This window comes from Nerophis lumbriciformis, linkage group LG18 (assembly GCF_033978685.3).
Source record: "Nerophis lumbriciformis linkage group LG18, RoL_Nlum_v2.1, whole genome shotgun sequence".
In the NCBI taxonomy this organism is placed as follows: domain Eukaryota; kingdom Metazoa; phylum Chordata; class Actinopteri; order Syngnathiformes; family Syngnathidae; genus Nerophis; species Nerophis lumbriciformis.
In genome coordinates, this window is record NC_084565.2 from 12,104,202 (window position 1) to 12,124,007 (window position 19,806).

Genomic DNA, 19,806 nt, shown 5'->3' on the forward strand with positions numbered 1-19,806 from the left:
TACTATTTATGCTTTCAAGTCCAAGTTGAAGAAATCTTGTTAAATGTTGACAGCATAACTACCAAAATACAGAAGTATGTCCTTAATATTTTTGCAGTGCTATTTCTGTTGAAAAGTTAAAATGATTACATTAGAGATGTGATGTGCCACTTTTCAAGTGTCTGATGGCTTAAATTAATTTTCATTCATTTTTCATATTTTGAATTCTTTTGAAAGGCTTACAAAAAAACTACATTTGAATTGTAATTCCATGCTATTGACAGGACTATTAATTTGAATGAAGTTAGCTTACCATGTTTACAGTATGATAATTGTGATAGAAATGTGAATTTTAGGCACAGAATATTTTTTACAATTGAACAAGGCAGTAGATTATACAAGCTTGGACAGAAAGTTAATAATGACACCAATTTTTTTTTTAATGGAATTGTTTAGTACTGTTTTACCATTTGTTTACTGTAAAAAGTGTTTATACAAGTGGAAAACTTTCAACGTTTTTCGTCGCCCAAACAAATTCTTTGGATGTGATAAATGCCGAAGTTTTATTTACGGAGGCAATAATTGAGCATGGACTCCCAATCGCACTGGCTGATCACATGGGACAGTTATTTCGGAAAATGTTTCGCGACTCGAAAATCGCCAAAAAATATGGATGTGGTCGAACCAAAACATCAAACATTATTCAGTGTCTTGGAACAGAATCCTCAAAAAGTATCGCCGATGTCATGAAGACGGAACCATTTAGCATGTCGACTGACGGCAGCACCGATTATGACGATTTAAAACTGTACCCCATTTGTGTTCGATATTACTTCTGTCTTTGAGGGAATGCAATACGGCTTCCACAGGCGAAAACATTTACAAAATACTCGCGGAAGAAATAGACTCAAACGAAATTCCTTGGCAGAATTTGGTTTGCTTTTCTGCCGATAATGCTGCAGTGATGATGGGATCTAAAAAGGGTGTTGCAGCTTTCATTACGGAAATGTCTCCTTCGGTTTACATCGCCGGTAAGTACAGTTCGTAGCATAAAAAAACTCACAAAACATAACATTTTAAGTAAATATTTTATTACATAAACAATAAATCAAATCAAAAATAATTTCTGTGTACAGTATATCTTTTTATTTGTGATAACGATAACATGTTCAAAACAAGTAACATATAACTATCATACTATTCTATTACTCTTTATTAATTTGAAAAATGTCGTCATGAAGTTTTATATTTATATTATTATTTTTTTTAATGGAATTGTTTCGTACTGTTTTACCATTTGTTTACTGTAAAAAGTGTTTATACTGTTTATACTTTCAATTAACAAATTGAAGTCTTGTGAAAGGTTGACAGGATAACTGGCATTAACTGTCAAAATAATTTCAAACTATTGAAGTTAGCTTACAGAATAAACATGTCAATCAACCCATATGATTTTTGCTGTAATATTTTTGTTTTGAAAAGTCACTGTGACTGATAGAAAAGTGATGGTTTTAGCAACATTTTAACCTGTCTGAATGCTAATAATGATTTTGCGTCGGGGGGGCGAGGTGAACCCCCCACCAGGACTTTGTCCTGGACCTACCGGGGCCTGCGGCCCTTGGACCCTGGCTACTAGGTTTTTCTGATTTCAAAAGTTGGCAGGTATGCTATCATGACAGCGGGGAGGTAGAGCGACCCCAAGCGACGTTCGGTGGTATTGCAGCACGAGTGACGTAAGCGCTGCTTTTACGACGGTGTGCTTACACAATGACACTTTCCGTCACTCGAGCCTGCGAGTAGTAGTCGCCTTAAAAAAACAAAAAAAAAACCTCCGTCGTCTCAATTCCAAGTCCGGGGCGACCGTTTCCAGATTTTAACCCCTTGCTCGACATCCTTCGCGGCGCCGGATTGAGAAGAAGACTTTTAAATATTCCAGATAAGTACATGTTGTACTTCCTGTCGTGAGGCCCAGCGGCGCCCCCCCCCCCTCAAAAAAAAAGAAAAAAGTTTGTTGTTGTCACGTGACGGGAGACCCGAATGTGGCGATAAAAGTTGAGTTTTGACGGTAAAAACTCACTCGGCTTGCTGCACATTCGACCCATCGCCCCCCCACGACGATGCCTCAGCCCAAGTACAGAAAGATTGCCGTGATCGGTTACCGGTCTGTAGGTGAGTAACGCTTCCCGGCTCGGTGCCGTGCTAGCTAGCATGCTAACAGGCTAAAGTCCTGGCTTTGTTTTCCTGACCTCAGCAACATGTCCACTTTCTCACTACTTTACCCTCGAACTACGTTTGGAAAGACCAACAACTGACTTAAAATACGTTCAACTATTTATTGCTTGGCTTTGGCGAAGAACACACTGTTATTATGTCCACTTGGAATTCGGTATTGTCAAAAGTCAGTCACACTTTAGTTCATTTCGTACTCAGAAATAAGCCAAAGTACAAAAAAACGTTATACGAATACACTTTAAAAGTCGACATTACTCATTCATAAAATGGAGTAGGATTCAGCAGAGTATATTATATTTATTCCTACCACTTCTCCATGTCTCAGCAGGTAGTGATCGTCTCTTCATTTCATGAACACACACACACAAATCAAAATACGGAGACACAATTTAAAACACGCACACCTTGATCGTAATACAACCACACAGATTGCAATACAGACACACAAAATTAGTCCAGACACATGAATCGGATTACAGATGCACAGATTGAGGTACGCAAGTCTAACGCGGAAAAAGGGTTGCAAAAGTCACGTGTAAAAAGACTGCTTCACACAAATCTGAATACACGGACACACACATTGCAATACAGACACACACATTAGTCCGCAGACGTATGAATCGGATTACAGATGCACAGATTGAGGTACGCAAGTCTAACGCGGAAGAAGGGTTGCAAAAGTCACGTGTAAAAAGACTGCTTCACACAAATCTGAATACACAGACACACACATTTTACACACACACAGATCGTAATAATGACAGATATTTTCTTATACACACGCTCAAATGAAAATACGGACACACAAATTAAAACACAGACACCTGGATCTGATTACACGCACACACTCCAATACAGACACACAATTTAGTCCACAGACACATGAATCGGATTACAGATGCACAGATTGAGGTACGCAAGTCCAACACGGAAAAGGGGTTGCAAAAGTCACGTGTAAAAAGACTGCTTCACACAAATCTGAATACATAGACACACACATTTTACACACACACAGATCGTACTAACGACAGATATTTTCTTATACACACGCTCAAATGAAAATACGGACACACAAATTAAAACACGGACACCTGGATCTGATTACACGCACACACTCCAATACAGACACACAATTTATAGTACACAGACACATGAATCGGATTACAGATGCACAGATTGAGGTACGCAAGTCTAACGCGGAAGAAGGGTTGCAAAAGTCTCGTGTAAAAAGACTGCTTCACACAAATCACACACACATTTTACACACACACAGATCGTAATAATGACAGATATTTTTTTTATACACACGCTCAAATGAAAATACAGACACACAAATTTATACACAGATACCTGGATCTGATTACACGCACACACTCCAATACAGACACACAATTTAGTCCACAGACACATGAATCGGATTACAGATGCACAGATTGAGGTACGCAAGTCTAACGCGGAAGAAGGGTTGCAAAAGTCACGTGTAAAAAGACTGCTTCACACAAATCTGAATACACAGACACACACAGATCGTAATAACGACAGATGTTTTCTTATACACACGCTCAAATGAAAATACGGACACACAAATTAAAACACAGACACCTGGGTCTGATTACACGCACACACTCCAATACAGACACACAATTTAGTCCACAGACACATTAATCAGATTACAGATGCACAGCTTGAGGTACGCAAGTCTAACGCGGAAGAAGGGTTGCAAAAGTCACGTGTAAAAAGACTGCTTCACACAAATCTGAATACATAGACACACACATTTTTACACACACACAGAGCGTAATACAGACAGAGATTTTTTCATACACACACAAATTAAAACATGCACAGATTGCAATACATACACAAAGGATTTCACCGACACATGAATCGGATTACAGATGCACAGATTGAGGTACGCAAGTCTAACGCGGAAAAGGGTTGCAAAAGTCTCGTGTAAAAAGACTGCTTCACACAAATCTGAATACACAGACACACACATTTTACACACACACAGATCGTAATAACGACAGATATTTTTTTATACACACACACACAAATCAAAATACAGAGACAGAAATTAAAACACGCACACCCGGATCTGATTACACACACACACATTGCAATACAGACACACACATTAGTCCACAGGCACATGAATAGGATTACAGATGCACAAATTGAGGTACGCAAGTCTTTTTTTTTTATACACACGCTCAAATGAAAATACGGACACACAAATTAAAACACAGACACCTGGGTCTGATTACACGTACACACTCCAATACAGACACACAATTTAGTCCACAGACACATGAATCGGATTACAGATGCACAGATTGAGGTACGCAAGTCTAACGCGGAAGAAGGGTTGCAAAAGTCACGTGTAAAAAGACTGCTTCACACAAATCTGAATACATAGACACACACATTTTTACACACACACAGAGCGTAATACAGACAGAGATTTTTTTATACACACACAAATTTAAACATGCACAGATTGCAATACATACACAAAGGATTTCACCGACACATGAATCAGATTACAGATGCACGGATTGAGGTGCAACACAGAACAAAGGTAGCAGAAGTCTAGTGTAAAAAGACTGCTTCACACAAATCTGAATACACAGACACACACATTTTACACACACACAGATTGTACTAACGACAGATATTTTTTTATACACACGCTCAAATGAAAATACGGACACACAAATTAAAACACGGACACCTGGATCTGATTACACGCACACACTCCAATACAGACACAGAATTTAGTCCACAGACACATGAATCGGATTACAGATGCACAGATTGAGGTACGCAAGTCTAACGCGGAAGAAGGGTTGCAAAAGTCACGTGTAAAAAGACTGCTTCACACAAATCTGAATACACAGACACACACATTGCAATACAGACACACACATTAGTCCACAGACGCATGAATCGGATTACAGATGCACAGATTGAGGTACGCAAGTCTAACGCGGAAGAAGGGTTGCAAAAGTCTCGTGTAAAAAGACTGCTTCACACAAATCTGAATACACAGACACACACATTTTACACACACACACAGATCGTATTAACGACAGATATTTTTTTATACACACGCTCAAATGAAAATACGGACACACAAATTAAAACACAGACACCTGGATCTGATTACACACACACACTCCAATACAGACACACAATTTAGTCCACAGACACATGAATCGGATTACAGATGCACAGATTGAGGTACGCAAGTCTAACACGGAAGAAGGGTTGCAAAAGTCACGTGTAAAAAGACTGCTTCACACAAATCTGAATACACAGACACACACAGATCGTAATAACGACAGATATTTTCTTATAAACACGCTCAAATGAAAATACGGACACACAAATTAAAACACGGACACCTGGATCTGATTACACGCACACACTCCAATACAGACACACAATTTAGTCCACAGACACATTAATCGGATTACAGATGCACAGATTGAGGTACGCAAGTCTAACGCGGAAGAAGGGTTGCAAAAGTCACGTGTAAAAAGACTGCTTCACACAAATCTGAATACATAGACACACACATTTTTACACACACACAGAGCGTAATACAGGCAGATTTTTTTATACACACACAAATTAAAACATGCACAGATTGCAATACATACACAAAGGATTTCACCGACACATGAATGAGATTACAGATGCACGGATTGAGGTCCAACACAGAACAAAGGTAGCAAAAGTCTAGTGTAAAAAGACTGCTTCACACAAATCTGAATACACAGACACACACATTTTACACACACACAGATCGTAATAACGACAGATATTTTTTTATACACACGCTCAAATGAATATACAGACACACAAATTAAAACACGGACACCTGGATCTTATTACACACACACACACTCCAATACAGACACACAATTTAGTCCACAGACACATTAATCAGATTACAGATGCACAGCTTGAGGTACGCAAGTCCAACACGGAAGAAGGGTTGCAAAAGTCACGTGTAAAAAGACTGCTTCACACAAATCTGAATACATAGACACACACATTTTTACACACACACAGAGCGTAATACAGACAGAGATGTTTTTATACACACACAAATTAAAACATGCACAGATTGCAATACATACACAAAGGATTTCACCGACACATGAATCAGATTACAGATGCACGGATTGAGATCCAACACAGAACAAGGGTAGCAAAAGTCACGTGTAAAAAGACTGCTTCACACAAATCTGAATACACGGACACACACATTTTACACACACACAGATCGTAATAACGACAGATATTTTTTTATACCCACGCTCAAATGAAAATACGGACACACAAATTAAAACACAGACAGCTGGATCTGATTACACACACACACTCCAATACAGACACACAATTTAGTCCACAGACACATGAATCGGATTACAGATGCACAGATTGAGGTACGCAAGTCTAACACGGAAGAAGGGTTGCAAAAGTCACAATGTAAAAAGACTGCTTCACACAAATCTGAATACACAAACACACATATTTTACAAACACACAGATCGTAATAACGACAGATATTTTTTTATACACACACACACAAATCAAAATACAGAGACAGAAATTAAAACACGCACACCCGTATCTGATTACACACACACATTGCAATACAGACACACACATTAGTCCACAGGCACATGAATAGGATTACAGATGCACAGATTGAGGTACGCAAGTCTTAACACGACAGAAGGGTTGCAAAAGTCACGTGTAAAAAGACTGCTTCCCACCTGGATTACACACACACTGCAATACAGACACACACATAATTTTCTAAAATTAAATATGTATTAAAATGAAAATAACAGTGTGTTATCAGCTGTCTCTGGCATCCATTTTAGTCACTGATGTCATTATTTAACAGACTGTTAGTGCTGCTTCTGTGTCTTTATCAAAATAATTAGTATGCAATTGATTGTTTTGTTGACTTAAACTAGCCCTAATCTCGTCCTCAGACGTTTTAATACCTAATTTAGTTTCCCTCTATGTACATTACTTCTGACTTCAGTGAAACCCGCTTACTCGGTCACACTTATATCGTCAACCTGTCGGTCGTACAACTCAAACTCAGTCGACCGTTTCCTAAATCAGATTTTTATTAGATATATATTTTGAGTTTTAGCCAACAATAGCCTAGCAGGCATTGTGGTCGAGATATATAACAAAATTACCGCTGCCGTTCTGTTAGATCAGGGGTGCTCACACTTTTTCTGCAGGCGAGCTACTTTTCAATTGATCAAGTCGTGGGGATCTACCTCATTCATATATATAATTTATATTTACTTATTTATGAAATATATGTTTTTGTTAACAAGTTAAAGGTGTTTAATGATAATGCAAGCATGTTTAACACATATAGTTAATATTGTTAATACAGTAAAGGTGTTTAATGATAATACAAGTATGTTTAATACATATAGTTAATATTGTTAACAAGTTAAAGGTGTTTAAAGATAATGCAAGCATGTTTAACACATATAGTTAATATTGTTAACAAGTTAAAGGTGGTTAAAAATTATACAAGCATGTTTAACACAAATAGTTAATATTGTTAACAACTTAAAGGTGGTTGAAGATAAAACAAGCATGTTTAACACATATAGTTAATATTGTTAACAACTTAAAGGTGGTTAAAAATAATACAAGCATGTTTAACACAAATAGTTAATATTGTTAACAACTTAAAGGTGGTTGAAGATAATACAAGCATGTTTAACACATATAGTTAATATTGTTAACTTAAAGGTGGTTAAAGATAATACAAGCATGTTTAACACATATAGATTCCTTTCTTTCATGAAGACAAGAATATAAGTTGGTGTATTACCTGATTGTGATGACTTGCATTGATAGGAATCAGACAGTGGTGCTAAAAACGTCCGCATTTTCGAATGGAGGAGAAAAAAAGTCCTCCTTTCTGTCCAATACCACATGAAAGTGGTTGGTTTTTGGCATCTTATTTGTCCAGCTTCCGTACTCCTTTGTATACACTTTACAAGAATTACATTGTCGGCAAACTCCGTAGCTTGCTAGCTTGTGCACGCCAGCTTTCTGAGACTCTTATTTTGGTAGAGCAGGCAGGATGAAGCAGAGCTTTTATTGTGCAACTGTGCAGTCGGTCTTTGGAGTTTTGACGACAGGTACGGCGCCAGAGTCTGTTGAAATAAAGTGTTTCTCGCCTTCCAGTCGGTAATTTTAATGAGCTGGCAGCAGCCAGCGTCATCTCAGAAGACCCTCGGGTGCCGTGAATGTCAATCAAGTGACGAAAGTGACGTCATAGTGAAGATTTATGATCGCTCATTTTTAGGACTATTTTTTTAATGCCTGGCTGGTGATCGACTGACACACCCTCCGAGATCGACCGGTAGATCGCGATCGACGTAATGAGCACCCCTGTGTTAGATTATAGCAGGGGTCGGCAACCCAAAACGTTGAAAGAGCCATATTGGACCAAAAATACAAAAACACAAATTGGCCCATTATTTATCGTCCGCAAAATCGCACTGTATACCTAACACTCCAAAAAGGTTTTAATTTTTGCGATAACGTCACCGCATGAGGCTGAGGGATTGTTGAGCTTCAAGTTTTTCCTTTTCTAGCTTTAAACAGTAATAAAGGAGTCTCACTCTCTCCATCGCTCTCAGGCCTAGAGCGTGTTTATTCAACATTAGAATTAACTGAACGCAGTGAGCCCTCTTTTCAGTCATTCACAGTCTTTGTCTCGGTGGGCAAGACCGCCAGCTATACGCACACAGGAAGCACAGACAGAGAGCCTTACGATTCGCCGGTGAGAAGTTCTGCAAAGTAACTCAAATTAGGAGGCAACAAATATGATTACAAAGACAAATGTTCCTTTGTGGGAATATTTTGGTTTCAAATCGGATGGGCAATATGAGCCCATCAACACGAACAAGCGAGAATGCTGGGGGAAAAACTGCACTTTAAGATCTTCAATATTTATTTAATTTAAACATTTTCTTACAGAAATGAGTCCATTTTATTTTATTTTATTGTTAATTTATTTAGGATAACAAAATTACCTTCCAATCACAGTACGATGGTGAACAATTCTACAGTAAAGAGACATGAAAGTTTATCCTCTTTTAAATGGATACATTATTTTTGTATATATTACGTTTATATTACATTATAAACATTGTAATTTTTATTGATTATTTCTTCAGTTTATGAGCAAAAGCAAAAGCTCTGAGTCTGTCTGCATAAAGCCAAATATTTTTTTAAGTAAATTATTGCATATTGTTCTAATGTGTGGTACCTGGAAACAAGAATATGTTGATTGACAGTGTAACCTGTATGTTACTTCAATAAAGCACTGTACAAGTACTAAATAAAACAGTAAATGATATGTCTAGGCTAGATCAGAAGAAACTAAATTCAGCTCTAGGAATGGAGAGTAATAAAGACTGAACACAGGATTTATGTTTAAGTGGTACCAAATTATATTAAAGAATAATAGGAAAAATAACAAACAACATTAAACATGTAAATTCAAATGGCCATTAACATATACATAAATTCACACAACGTTCAGTTATTTACAACATCAGTATACGTGATTTAGTCCTTGGTTTTTACCAACGATGGTATGAGCGCAACACAAATTCATAGTTCATTAAATGGCCCCGCAAAGTCCACGTTGTGGTGGCAGTGTCCAGAGGGGTTTTAGTGAAGGGACGGGGAAAAAGTGAATGTTCAGGAGGACCGCAATGAACTTGTTGCGTTTTGGCAAAAAGAAGGGAAAACAGAGGGCGGCTTCTGAGAAGCCTCCTACCAGCCCGGGGTTCAGTTGGGTGGATTCAGTTCAAGTAGTTCGGTTCCAGGCATAAAGCTTCAGACTCTAGTTCAGGGCTCTAAGCTCGCCATCCAACCTGGCCAATTCCGCAGATAAATCACTCTCAAACACTCCCGCGGACGACCCACGGCTCCGGTAGTCGGCTCCTGCAGCAACCTCACACAGTGTGTTCCTCTCGCTCTCACCGGTAGCAGCTGACTTCCGGGTTTTATGCTGTCTGACAGCCGCGTTAAGTCACGTGACCGCGTGACGTAATGACGCACGCAAGTCACGTGACCGCGTGACGTAATGACGCACGCAATAACAGCTTAGACGACGAAAAATAAATAGACAGGATATTTAAATGGGGTTTTGTCACCCGGGTTACATCCTACCCCCTTTAGATCATGCAACTCCTGATGCATGCTAAATGTCGCGAACATCCGATTTCAAAAGGTTGTTTGCTGCATACGTAGTGAACGCTTTGTCATAGGCATTGACTAAACCATGAAATAACGTCTGAACAACGGAAATGAGAGGATTACCTAACGCCGCATATTGAAGGCGATTTGGAGGTTGACGCTGACGACTAGGATGACTGATCTCAGGCGTGGTTTCAACGACACGATCAGGCAAGTTCGCAGCTTCAGGTGGTAATTCTGCTGGACTGAGCAACGGCTCGATTTGGCAGGGTGATGCCTCTGCTTGGTCAAGGAGCTCTGGTTCATCCACAGGTGGGTCTTCAAATAGACCGGTTGGTGGTGTTCTGACAGGCTCAGGTGGGTTTTCACCAGGCTTGAGTTCCTCTTCTTCCACAGGTAAAGAAGCTTCAGATTTGGCAGAGGACCCCCCATCAGAAGGTGAGCTTTCAGTTTCTAATACAGGATCGACAAGAATGACTGAAGGCACAGGTGAGGAATACACAGCCCTGGTCAGCGGCTGAGTGCGGTGTTCAGCTCCGGGTTCGACAGCTTGCGAACTCTGGAACTGAAAAGTGGTTGACGGAATCAGAACTTGAGGTCGATTCCATTCCTCTTCCTCCAGGTCTTCAAATTGATCGACGGTTACTGGCTTTCGGCTCCGGGTTACAGGGCGATGTGGTGGTGTAACTGGCAATGGATCTGGACCACCACTGCCTGGCAGAAAGGAGCATGGGAGGAGTAGATCTCTGTGGAGCGTACGACTCGGTCTATCTGTCCCGTTCTCAGGCCGAACTGTGTACACCGGCAGGTCCCCGGCACGCTTCACAAAGACGTAAACATCGTGCTCCCATTTGTCTTCAATCTTGTGCTTGCCACGCAGCCTGACATTTCGCACAAGAACTTTATCTCCTTCCTCCAGACTCGACGGAGTGACTCGCTGATCGAAACGAGTTTTATTCCTTCCGCCAGATTTAGCAGCATTCCTTGAAGCAATTTCAAAACTCTCTTCAAGTCTGGACCGCAGGTTCTCAACATATTGGGAATGAGAGGTGGCTTGTCTTCCTCGCACAGGTAAGCCAAAGGCCAGATCTACCGGGAGTCGCGGTGAACGGCCAAACATCAGTTCGTATGGCGTAAAACCGGTGACATCATTTCTCGTACAGTTGTAAGCATGCACTAACGGTTTTACGTGTTCCTTCCATTTGGCTTTCTTCTTGTTCTCAAGGGTCCCAAGCATGCTGAGTAGGGTCCGGTTGAACCTCTCGACTGGGTTTCCCCGAGGATGGTAAGGGGTTGTCCTGGTCTTTACAATCCCAGCGAGTTGGCACAGTTCTTTTATCAATTTAGACTCGAAATCGGGTCCTTGATCCGTGTGGAGACGTTCAGGTATTCCATAGCACACAATGAAGTTTTCCCATAGACACTTTGCCACTGTCTTTGCCTTTTGGTTTGCGGTGGGTATGGCTATTGCAAACTTTGTAAAATGGTCGGTGAAAACCAGAATGTCTTTAATATTGCTTTGATCGGGTTCGAGTGACAAGTAGTCCATGCAGAGCAACTCCAAGGGCCGACTCGTCTTGATGTTAACGAGTGGTGCAGATCTTTCAGGAAGTGCCTTGCGTCTCACACAACGATTGCAAGTCTTGATCTTATTCTCCACGTCAGCTGCCATACGAGGCCAGAAAAAACGGGTGCGTACGAGGTCCAAAGTCCGCTCAATGCCCAGGTGACCCATGTCATCATGTAAACTGGTCAGGACTACAGACTTCAACTCCTCCGGTAACACCAGCTGGAAAGAGACCTGTTCTCCGTCATGCCTCCACCGGTACAAGATGTCCTCTTGTATCTCGAGACGATTCAGCTCCCTTAGCAACAGCGCAAGGTCCGGGAGTTCGCTCCTTGCCGTTGGGGGAACCTTTTCCCCATTGTCAATCTGGTGAATGACCTCTCTGATAACTGGGTCAGCTAGTTGCTTTTCCTTGAGGTCCAGATGTGACAGGGCGGGAACAACTGGTAGGCCATGATGGTCTTCACTGGCGTAGCAGTCAGGGACTGCGTTGGCTGACAAACTCAGAGACTCGACCAGGGTAATCTGACTTCCTGCGGAACTGCTGGGCTGACTGGTGACAAGATGACAGATGGCAGATACAATGTCTGGGTCGAGTTCTTCCACTTCATTCTGTTCAACATGTTCTTCCGTGAATTTGTTAATCAGGTCCCAGTCCTTCTGCACTGACAGGTCAGCAGGTTGGTTGTGAGGGCGGCGTGATAGAGCGTCGGCGTCGAGGTTCTGCTTTCCGGCTCGAAACTGCAGCTTGAAAGTGTAGGTGGACAGAGCAGCAAGCCATCTATGACTGGCGGCATCCAACTTTGCCGATGTTAACAGGTAAGTGAGCGGGTTGTTGTCAGTCACTACCACAAAGTGGGCCCCGTACAGGTAGTCATGAAACTTCTCACACACACTCCACTTCAGCGCAAGGAATTCTAACTTGTGTGCAGGATACCTCGATTCGCTTGCTGACAGGCCCCGGCTGGCGTAAGCGATTACTCTCAGCTGGCCTTCTTGGTCTTGGTAAAGAGCTGCTCCAAGCCCTGTGGTGCTGGCGTCAGTATGCAAGATGTATGGACGTTTTGGGTCGGCGAAGCCAAGGACTGGGGAACTGGTCAACTTCTCAATGAGTGTTTCGAAAGCTTGCTGGCAGGTAGGTGTCCATTGCTCTCCGAAGGGCTGTTTCGTGTCATGAAATTTTGCTGGACTCGATCTCTTCTGGGACTTGGAGGTAGGTGTATAGCCCCGCGTCAAATCATTGAGAGGTTTGGCGATGACGGAGTACCCCTTTATGAACCTCCGGTAATATCCAGCAAATCCTAGGAACGACTTGAGCTCCTTCAAAGTTCTTGGAATTGGCCAGGTTTTTAAAGCAAGGATTTTGTCCGGATCGGTCTCGACTCCCTTCTCCGAAACTATATGTCCCAAGTACTTGACAGACTTCTGGAAAAATTTACATTTCTCGGGAGAGAGCTTCAGACCATATTCTTGTAGACGATGCAATACCCGCAGCAGCCTCCGCTCATGTTCTTCCAGTGAATCCGAAAACACGATAAGATCGTCGAGGAAAACCAGAACTTCCTTTAAATGGAGATCCCCCATGCTTTTCTCCATTAACCGCTGAAATGTGGATGAAGCGTTTGTTACCCCTTGGGGCATTCGGTTGAACTCCCAAAATCCGATGGGCGTTACAAAAGCTGTCTTAGCTTTGTCTTCTTCATTCATTTCGATCTGGTAGTATCCAGATTTCAAATCCAGAACGCTGAACCATTTTGAACCGGTCAAAGCGGAAAGAGACTCCTCCAGATTTGGCAAGGGGTAGGCGTCTTTAACCGTTTGAAGGTTCAGCTTCCTGTAATCGATGCACAAGCGTATGTCCCTGTTCTTCTTACGGACCACGACGATTGGTGACGAAAATGGTGACTCTGATTCACGAATGACACCAGCCTCCAGCAGGTCTCTGAGATGTTGTCGGACGGCCTCGATGTCATGAGGGTGAATGGGTCTGGCTCTGTGTTTGAACGGAGTTTCGTCATCCAGCTTTATGTGATGTTTCACTTTGTTCGTGCGTCCAAAGTCCAGTTCACTGAGTGAGAAGACGTCCGGGATCTGATGGAGTTTCTCTGTGATTCTTGTCTTCCACTCCGGTGGAATAGGTGACTCTCCAAAGTTCAGCTTTAGATTGATGTGAGGACTTTCAGATGGTGAACAGCTTGTTGACACGCTGTGCGACAAGATCTGCGGTGACACGGCAAGTTCTGCGATGGTGGAGAGAGGTGGGAAGGTCATATCCTGGTCCGACTCGTTACTCAGGATGACCGGAATCTTCTTGTGGGATTGGCTTGGGAGCATAATCAAAGAATTTTTGACACACAGCCCACCTGGCAGTGGTGAGGCGGGATGCTCCACAAGCGCCCACTGACCGGGAGACAGCATGCTGGTGGGGATGGAGCCATCGACGACGGTAGTGCGCCCAGCAGGGATGAGGACAGGCGACTTACTGGCTAACCTCACAACGCCGTCGCAGCCTTGTTGTTGTTGCTGGTGGCGTATTTGCAGCAGTTGCAGCACTGCTCTGTAGCCATTTGCCGTCGGCTGGAAGTTGGAGAAGTCACTCCCCAAATGCTGGTTGTATAACGGCTCCAGTGTATTCATGCCGATTAATACCTGGGACTGATGAGCTTTGTCGTCAGGAACAACCAGCGCTAGCGTTGAGACGTCAAAATCAGCTCCCAGGAACTCTCTTGGAAAGGTGACCACCATCTCCACATATCCGAGATACGGAACGACCTGTCCTGCAGCTCCTTCAACTTGCAGTAAGTCACGCAGGGGTTTCACCGGCTGGTCCGCAAAATGCTGGTTGTAGAACGAGACTGGGATCGTAGTTACTTGCGATCCGGTGTCCAACAAACAGTTGAATTCTTCGCCAGCGATTTTGATGTTTGCTGTACAGCGGGATCCGACCAAGCCTTTAGGTAACCGGGATGGAACAGCAATAGTGCTTTGGGTCATTTCTTGACATTTGACATATTTCTTCTTCGGGTTGGGACATTGTGGGTCCACAACAGTTCCGGTTTGCCCCACAACTGGAACTGACTCTAGTTTAAAGATGGTCTGAACAAGGAGTTAGATCTTTGCCAGCTTTGTTGCTTTTCTGCGAACTGTTTCTTCTTGGCAGCAACCAATGCAGAGTTCGGGGGGTTATCACAGTATGTCCTTATATGGCCATCTTCACCACACCGATAGCAGTAGCCAGGCTTGGGAACAGAAGACGGGTTCTTTGGTTGCTTGCCCGCCCCCTGGCCCTTACCAGACATACCACCAGGCGTGGGCTTGAAAGCAGCAGACTGACAGGATCTTGACTGTGCAGCAGTGAGTGTTGCGAGCTGCTTCTGGACGTCGGCCAGCTGTTTAGCGAGCTGCTGCGTGACGTTGGTGAGAGCAGCAATCTCTCCCCTCTCTGCACTGTCTGTGTAGGCGTACTGCGCATGGTTTGCAGCCCTGGAGCGTGAAGAGCCGAGATGTTGCTGCATACGGATGGACTTTGCTGCTTCACGATCCTCTTCAGTTCGCAGCAAGAGCAGAAATTCAGCAAACGTTGGGGGGTTCTTTTTCCTTAGTTTCAGTTGGAGTTCTGTTATTAGGGAGTTGTTCCAACAGCCACGGCAAAACTGAGTCAGAAGGTGTCTTTCAAAGTCTTTGTTCAGTACACCACCTCGTTTCACAGCCTGGTTCAGCGCCACCTGTAGACGTTGTAGGTATTTAGACGGTTTCTCTCCAGCATCCTGGAACGTGTCCATAAACTTGGCGTATAGCTCATCACCATCCTGAACCGTGCCGTATGCTGAGTCAAGTGTCTGTAAATACACGGCTGGAGGAGCGTCCGGTTTCAGGTGCTTCACCATATCCGCAGCAGGTGGTAACAAGCTATCAAAGATCTTGCGTGAGCGCTGTAGGTCGGACACTGCGGGATCCTTCAGTAGCAGCTCTACCCCAGAACGCCATGTGTCATAATCGGACTCTGTTGGAGATCTGGGCGATCTTCCTGAGAAGGCTCTGAGACGCTGCGCTGACAGGTTCATAGCGCTATCGTCGTTCTTCACGATATGTTCGACTACATAACGTTGAACTTCAGGGGGGTTGAGATTACCGTGCAACATGACTGGCGGAGGGGGTCTTGTGCTGGTTCGAGCTGTAGGATCTGGCTGGACTTGTGGCGGCAGTTCCACGTGCTGGTTCGAAGCGGCAAGATCAGCCGGATGCTTTTTACTGTCTTCGGAAAAATCCTCGTCCTCAGTGGCGGTGGTGTGGAGCTTGTTGACCTTCTGACCAAGCAGAGACATCACCCCACTTAGAATGATTGAAAAATCTTGGCCGGTCAGTTTCGCAACTCTTTCTAGCTCAGAGAGGTAATCATTGGTCTTTCGCTTCCCTACCTCGTCCGCGCAGACTGTAGCGAGTTCTGAAATTTTATAAGCCACTTTTTCCGTATCGCACACATACGTATACGGCAGAAGTGGACGTAACGCAACCAATGCGGCGCCTGAGCTGTACTCTACAACAATCGAACAGTGAAAATCAGATTCGGGTTCATCTATAATTTCTTTTTTTGAAAGAGACCCATACTGCTGTAAAAATTCAACTACTTCGTTGTCGGTTTTAGTTTTTGTCGCGTCTTCGATCAAAACTGCATTTGGAATCTTAATGCCATGTTTCTCGAATATTTCCATTTTTCCAAAACAATAATATAAGTACCACAAAAAAATTGTTCAGTTATTTCCCTCCACTCCTGGCTAGCTTGCCACGTTATGTAACCTGTATGTTACTTCAATAAAGCACTGTACAAGTACTAAATAAAACAGTAAATGATATGTCTAGGCTAGATCAGAAGAAACTAAATTCAGCTCTAGGAATGGAGAGTAATAAAGACTGAACACAGGATTTATGTTTAAGTGGTACCAAATTATATCAAAGAATAATAGGAAAAATAACAAACAACATTAAACATGTAAATTCAAATGGCCATTAACATATACATAAATTCACACAACGTTCAGTTATTTACAACATCAGTATACGTGATTTAGTCCTTGTTTTTTTACCAACGATGGTATGAGCGCAACACAAATTCATAGTTCATTAAATGGCCCCGCAAAGTCCACGTTGTGGTGGCAGTGTCCAGAGGGGTTTTAGTGAAGGGACGGGGAAAAAGTGAATGTTCAGGAGGACCGCAATGAACTTGTTGCGTTTTGGCAAAAAGAAGGGAAAACAGAGGGCGGCTGCTGAGAAGCCTCCTACCAGCCCGGGGTTCAGTTGGGTGGATTCAGTTCAAGTAGTTCGGTTCCAGGCATAAAGCTTCAGACTCTAGTTCAGGGCTCTAAGCTCGCCATCCAACCTGGCCAATTCCGCAGATAAATCACTCTCAAACACTCCCGCGGACGACCCACGGCTCCGGTAGTCGGCTCCTGCAGCAACCTCACACAGTGTGTTCCTCTCGCTCTCACCGGTAGCAGCTGACTTCCGGGTTTTATGCTGTCTGACAGCCGCGTTAAGTCACGTGACCGCGTGACGTAATGACGCACGCAAGTCACGTGACCGCGTGACGTAATGACGCACGCAATAACAGCTTAGACGACGAAAAATAAATAGACAGGATATTTAAATGGGGTTTTGTCACCCGGGTTACAACAGTCTAAAAGTAACATGTCTTCCTTCACTCCTTATTTTTGCAGTTTTATGCAATTATATGTATAAAATACTAAATCGCAATCCGTTTTTTTCTTTAAATTGTGCAGCCCTAGCAGTAGATTTTAAAATCCTTCACGGCCCGTTCGCCCAAATCTCTGGACAAAGTCACAAGTAAAAGTACAAGAAATGGCCAGTTTTGATTTTGGCTTTGTTGTCGTCAGCCAGTCAGAAGCGGGTTCTTCTGGAAAACATGTTTTTTATTCTTTTCGTCTTGGCTTTCAGTTGTTACACATTCTACAGCAGGGGTGCTCACACTTTTTCTGCAGGCGAGCTACTTTTCAATTGATCATGTCGTGGGGATCTACCTCATTCATATATATAATTTATATTTACTTATTTATGAAATATATGTTTTTGTTAATAAGTTAAAGGTGTTTAATGATAATGCAAGCATGTTTAACACATATAGTTAATATTGTTAATAAATTAAAGGTGTTTAATGATAATACAAGTATGTTTAGTACATATAGTTAATATTGTTAACAAGTTAAAGGTGTTTAAAGATAATGCAAGCATGTTTTATACATATAGTTAATATTGTTAATAAGTTAAAGGTGTTTAATGATAATACAAGCATGTTTATCACATATAGTTAATATTATTAGTAAGCTAAAGGTGTTTAAAGGTAATACAAGCATGTTTAACACATATAGTTAATATTGCTGACAAGTTAAAGGTGTTTAATGATAATACAAGCATGTTTAACACATATAGTTAATATTGTTAATAAGTTAAAGGTGTTTAATGATAATACAAGCATGTTTAACACATACAGTTAATATTGTTAATAAGTTAAAGGTGTTTAATGATAATACAAGCATGTTTATCACATATAGTTAATATTGTTAATAAGTTAAAGGTGTTTAAAGATAATGCAAGCATGTTTAACACATATAGTTAATATTGTTAACAAGTTAAGGTGTTTAAAGATAATACAGGCATGTTTAACACATATAGATTCCTTTCTTTCATGAAGACAAGAATATTAGTTGGTGTATTACCTGATTCTGATGACTTGCATTGATTGGAATCAGACAGTGGTGCTAAAAACGTCCGCATTTTTGAATGGAGGAGAAAAAAAGTCCTCCTTTCTGTCCAATACCACATGAAAGTGGTTGGTTTTTGGCATCTTATTTGTCCAGCTTCCGTACTCCTTTGTATACACTTTACAAGAAATACATTGTCGGCAAACCCCGTAGCTTGCTAGCTTGTGCACACCAGCTTTCTGAGATTCTTATTTTGGTAGCGCAGGCAGGATGAAGCAGAGCTTTTATTGTGCAACTGTGCAGTCGGTCTTTGGAGTTTTGACGACAGGTGCGGCGCCAGAGTCTGTTGAAATAAAGTGTTTCTCGCCTTCCAGTCGGTAATTTTAATGAGCTGGCAGCAGCCAGCGTCATCTCAGAAGACCCTCGGGTGCCGTGAATGTCAATCAAGTGACGAAAGTGACGTCATAGTGAAGATTTATGATCGCTCATTTTTAGGACTATTTTTTTAATGCCTGGCTGGTGATCGACTGACACACCCTCCGAGATCGACCGGTAGATCGCGATCGACGTAATGAGCACCCCTGTGTTGGATTATAGCAGGGGTCGGCAACCCAAAACGTTGAAAGAGCCATATTGGACCAAAAATACAAAAACACAAATTGGCCCATTATTTATCGTCCGCAAAATCGCACTGTATACCTAACACTCCAAAAAGGTTTTAATTTTTGCGATAACGTCATCGCATGAGGCTGAGGGATTGTTGAGCTTCAAGTTTTTCCTTTTCTAGCTTTAAACAGTAATAAAGGAGTCTCACTCTCTCCATCGCTCTCAGGCCCAGAGCGTGTTTATTTAACATTAGAATTAACTGAACGCAGTGAGCCCTCTTTTCAGTCATTCACAGTCTTTGTCTCGGTGGGCAAGACCGCCAGCTATACGCACACAGGAAGCACAGACAGAGAGCCTTGCGATTTGCCGGTGAGAAGTTCTGCAAAGTAACTCAAATTAGGAGGCAACAAATATGATTACAAAGACAAATGT

The 19,806-nt window shown here is 42.2% G+C and overlaps 1 protein-coding gene across 1 annotated transcript in view; it reads left to right on the forward strand.

Moving 5' to 3' along the window:
• The first annotated feature begins 1,734 nt into the window (after window positions 1-1,734).
• Window positions 1,735-19,806, forward strand: part of rhebl1 (Ras homolog, mTORC1 binding like 1) — a 32,291-nt gene continuing 14,219 nt past the window's right edge. Inside the window, exon 1 of the mRNA XM_061977646.2 lies at window positions 1,735-2,148. Coding sequence (XP_061833630.1) covers window positions 2,097-2,148 — 52 coding nt within the window. The 5' untranslated portion in view covers window positions 1,735-2,096. The remainder of the gene's footprint in view (window positions 2,149-19,806) is intronic.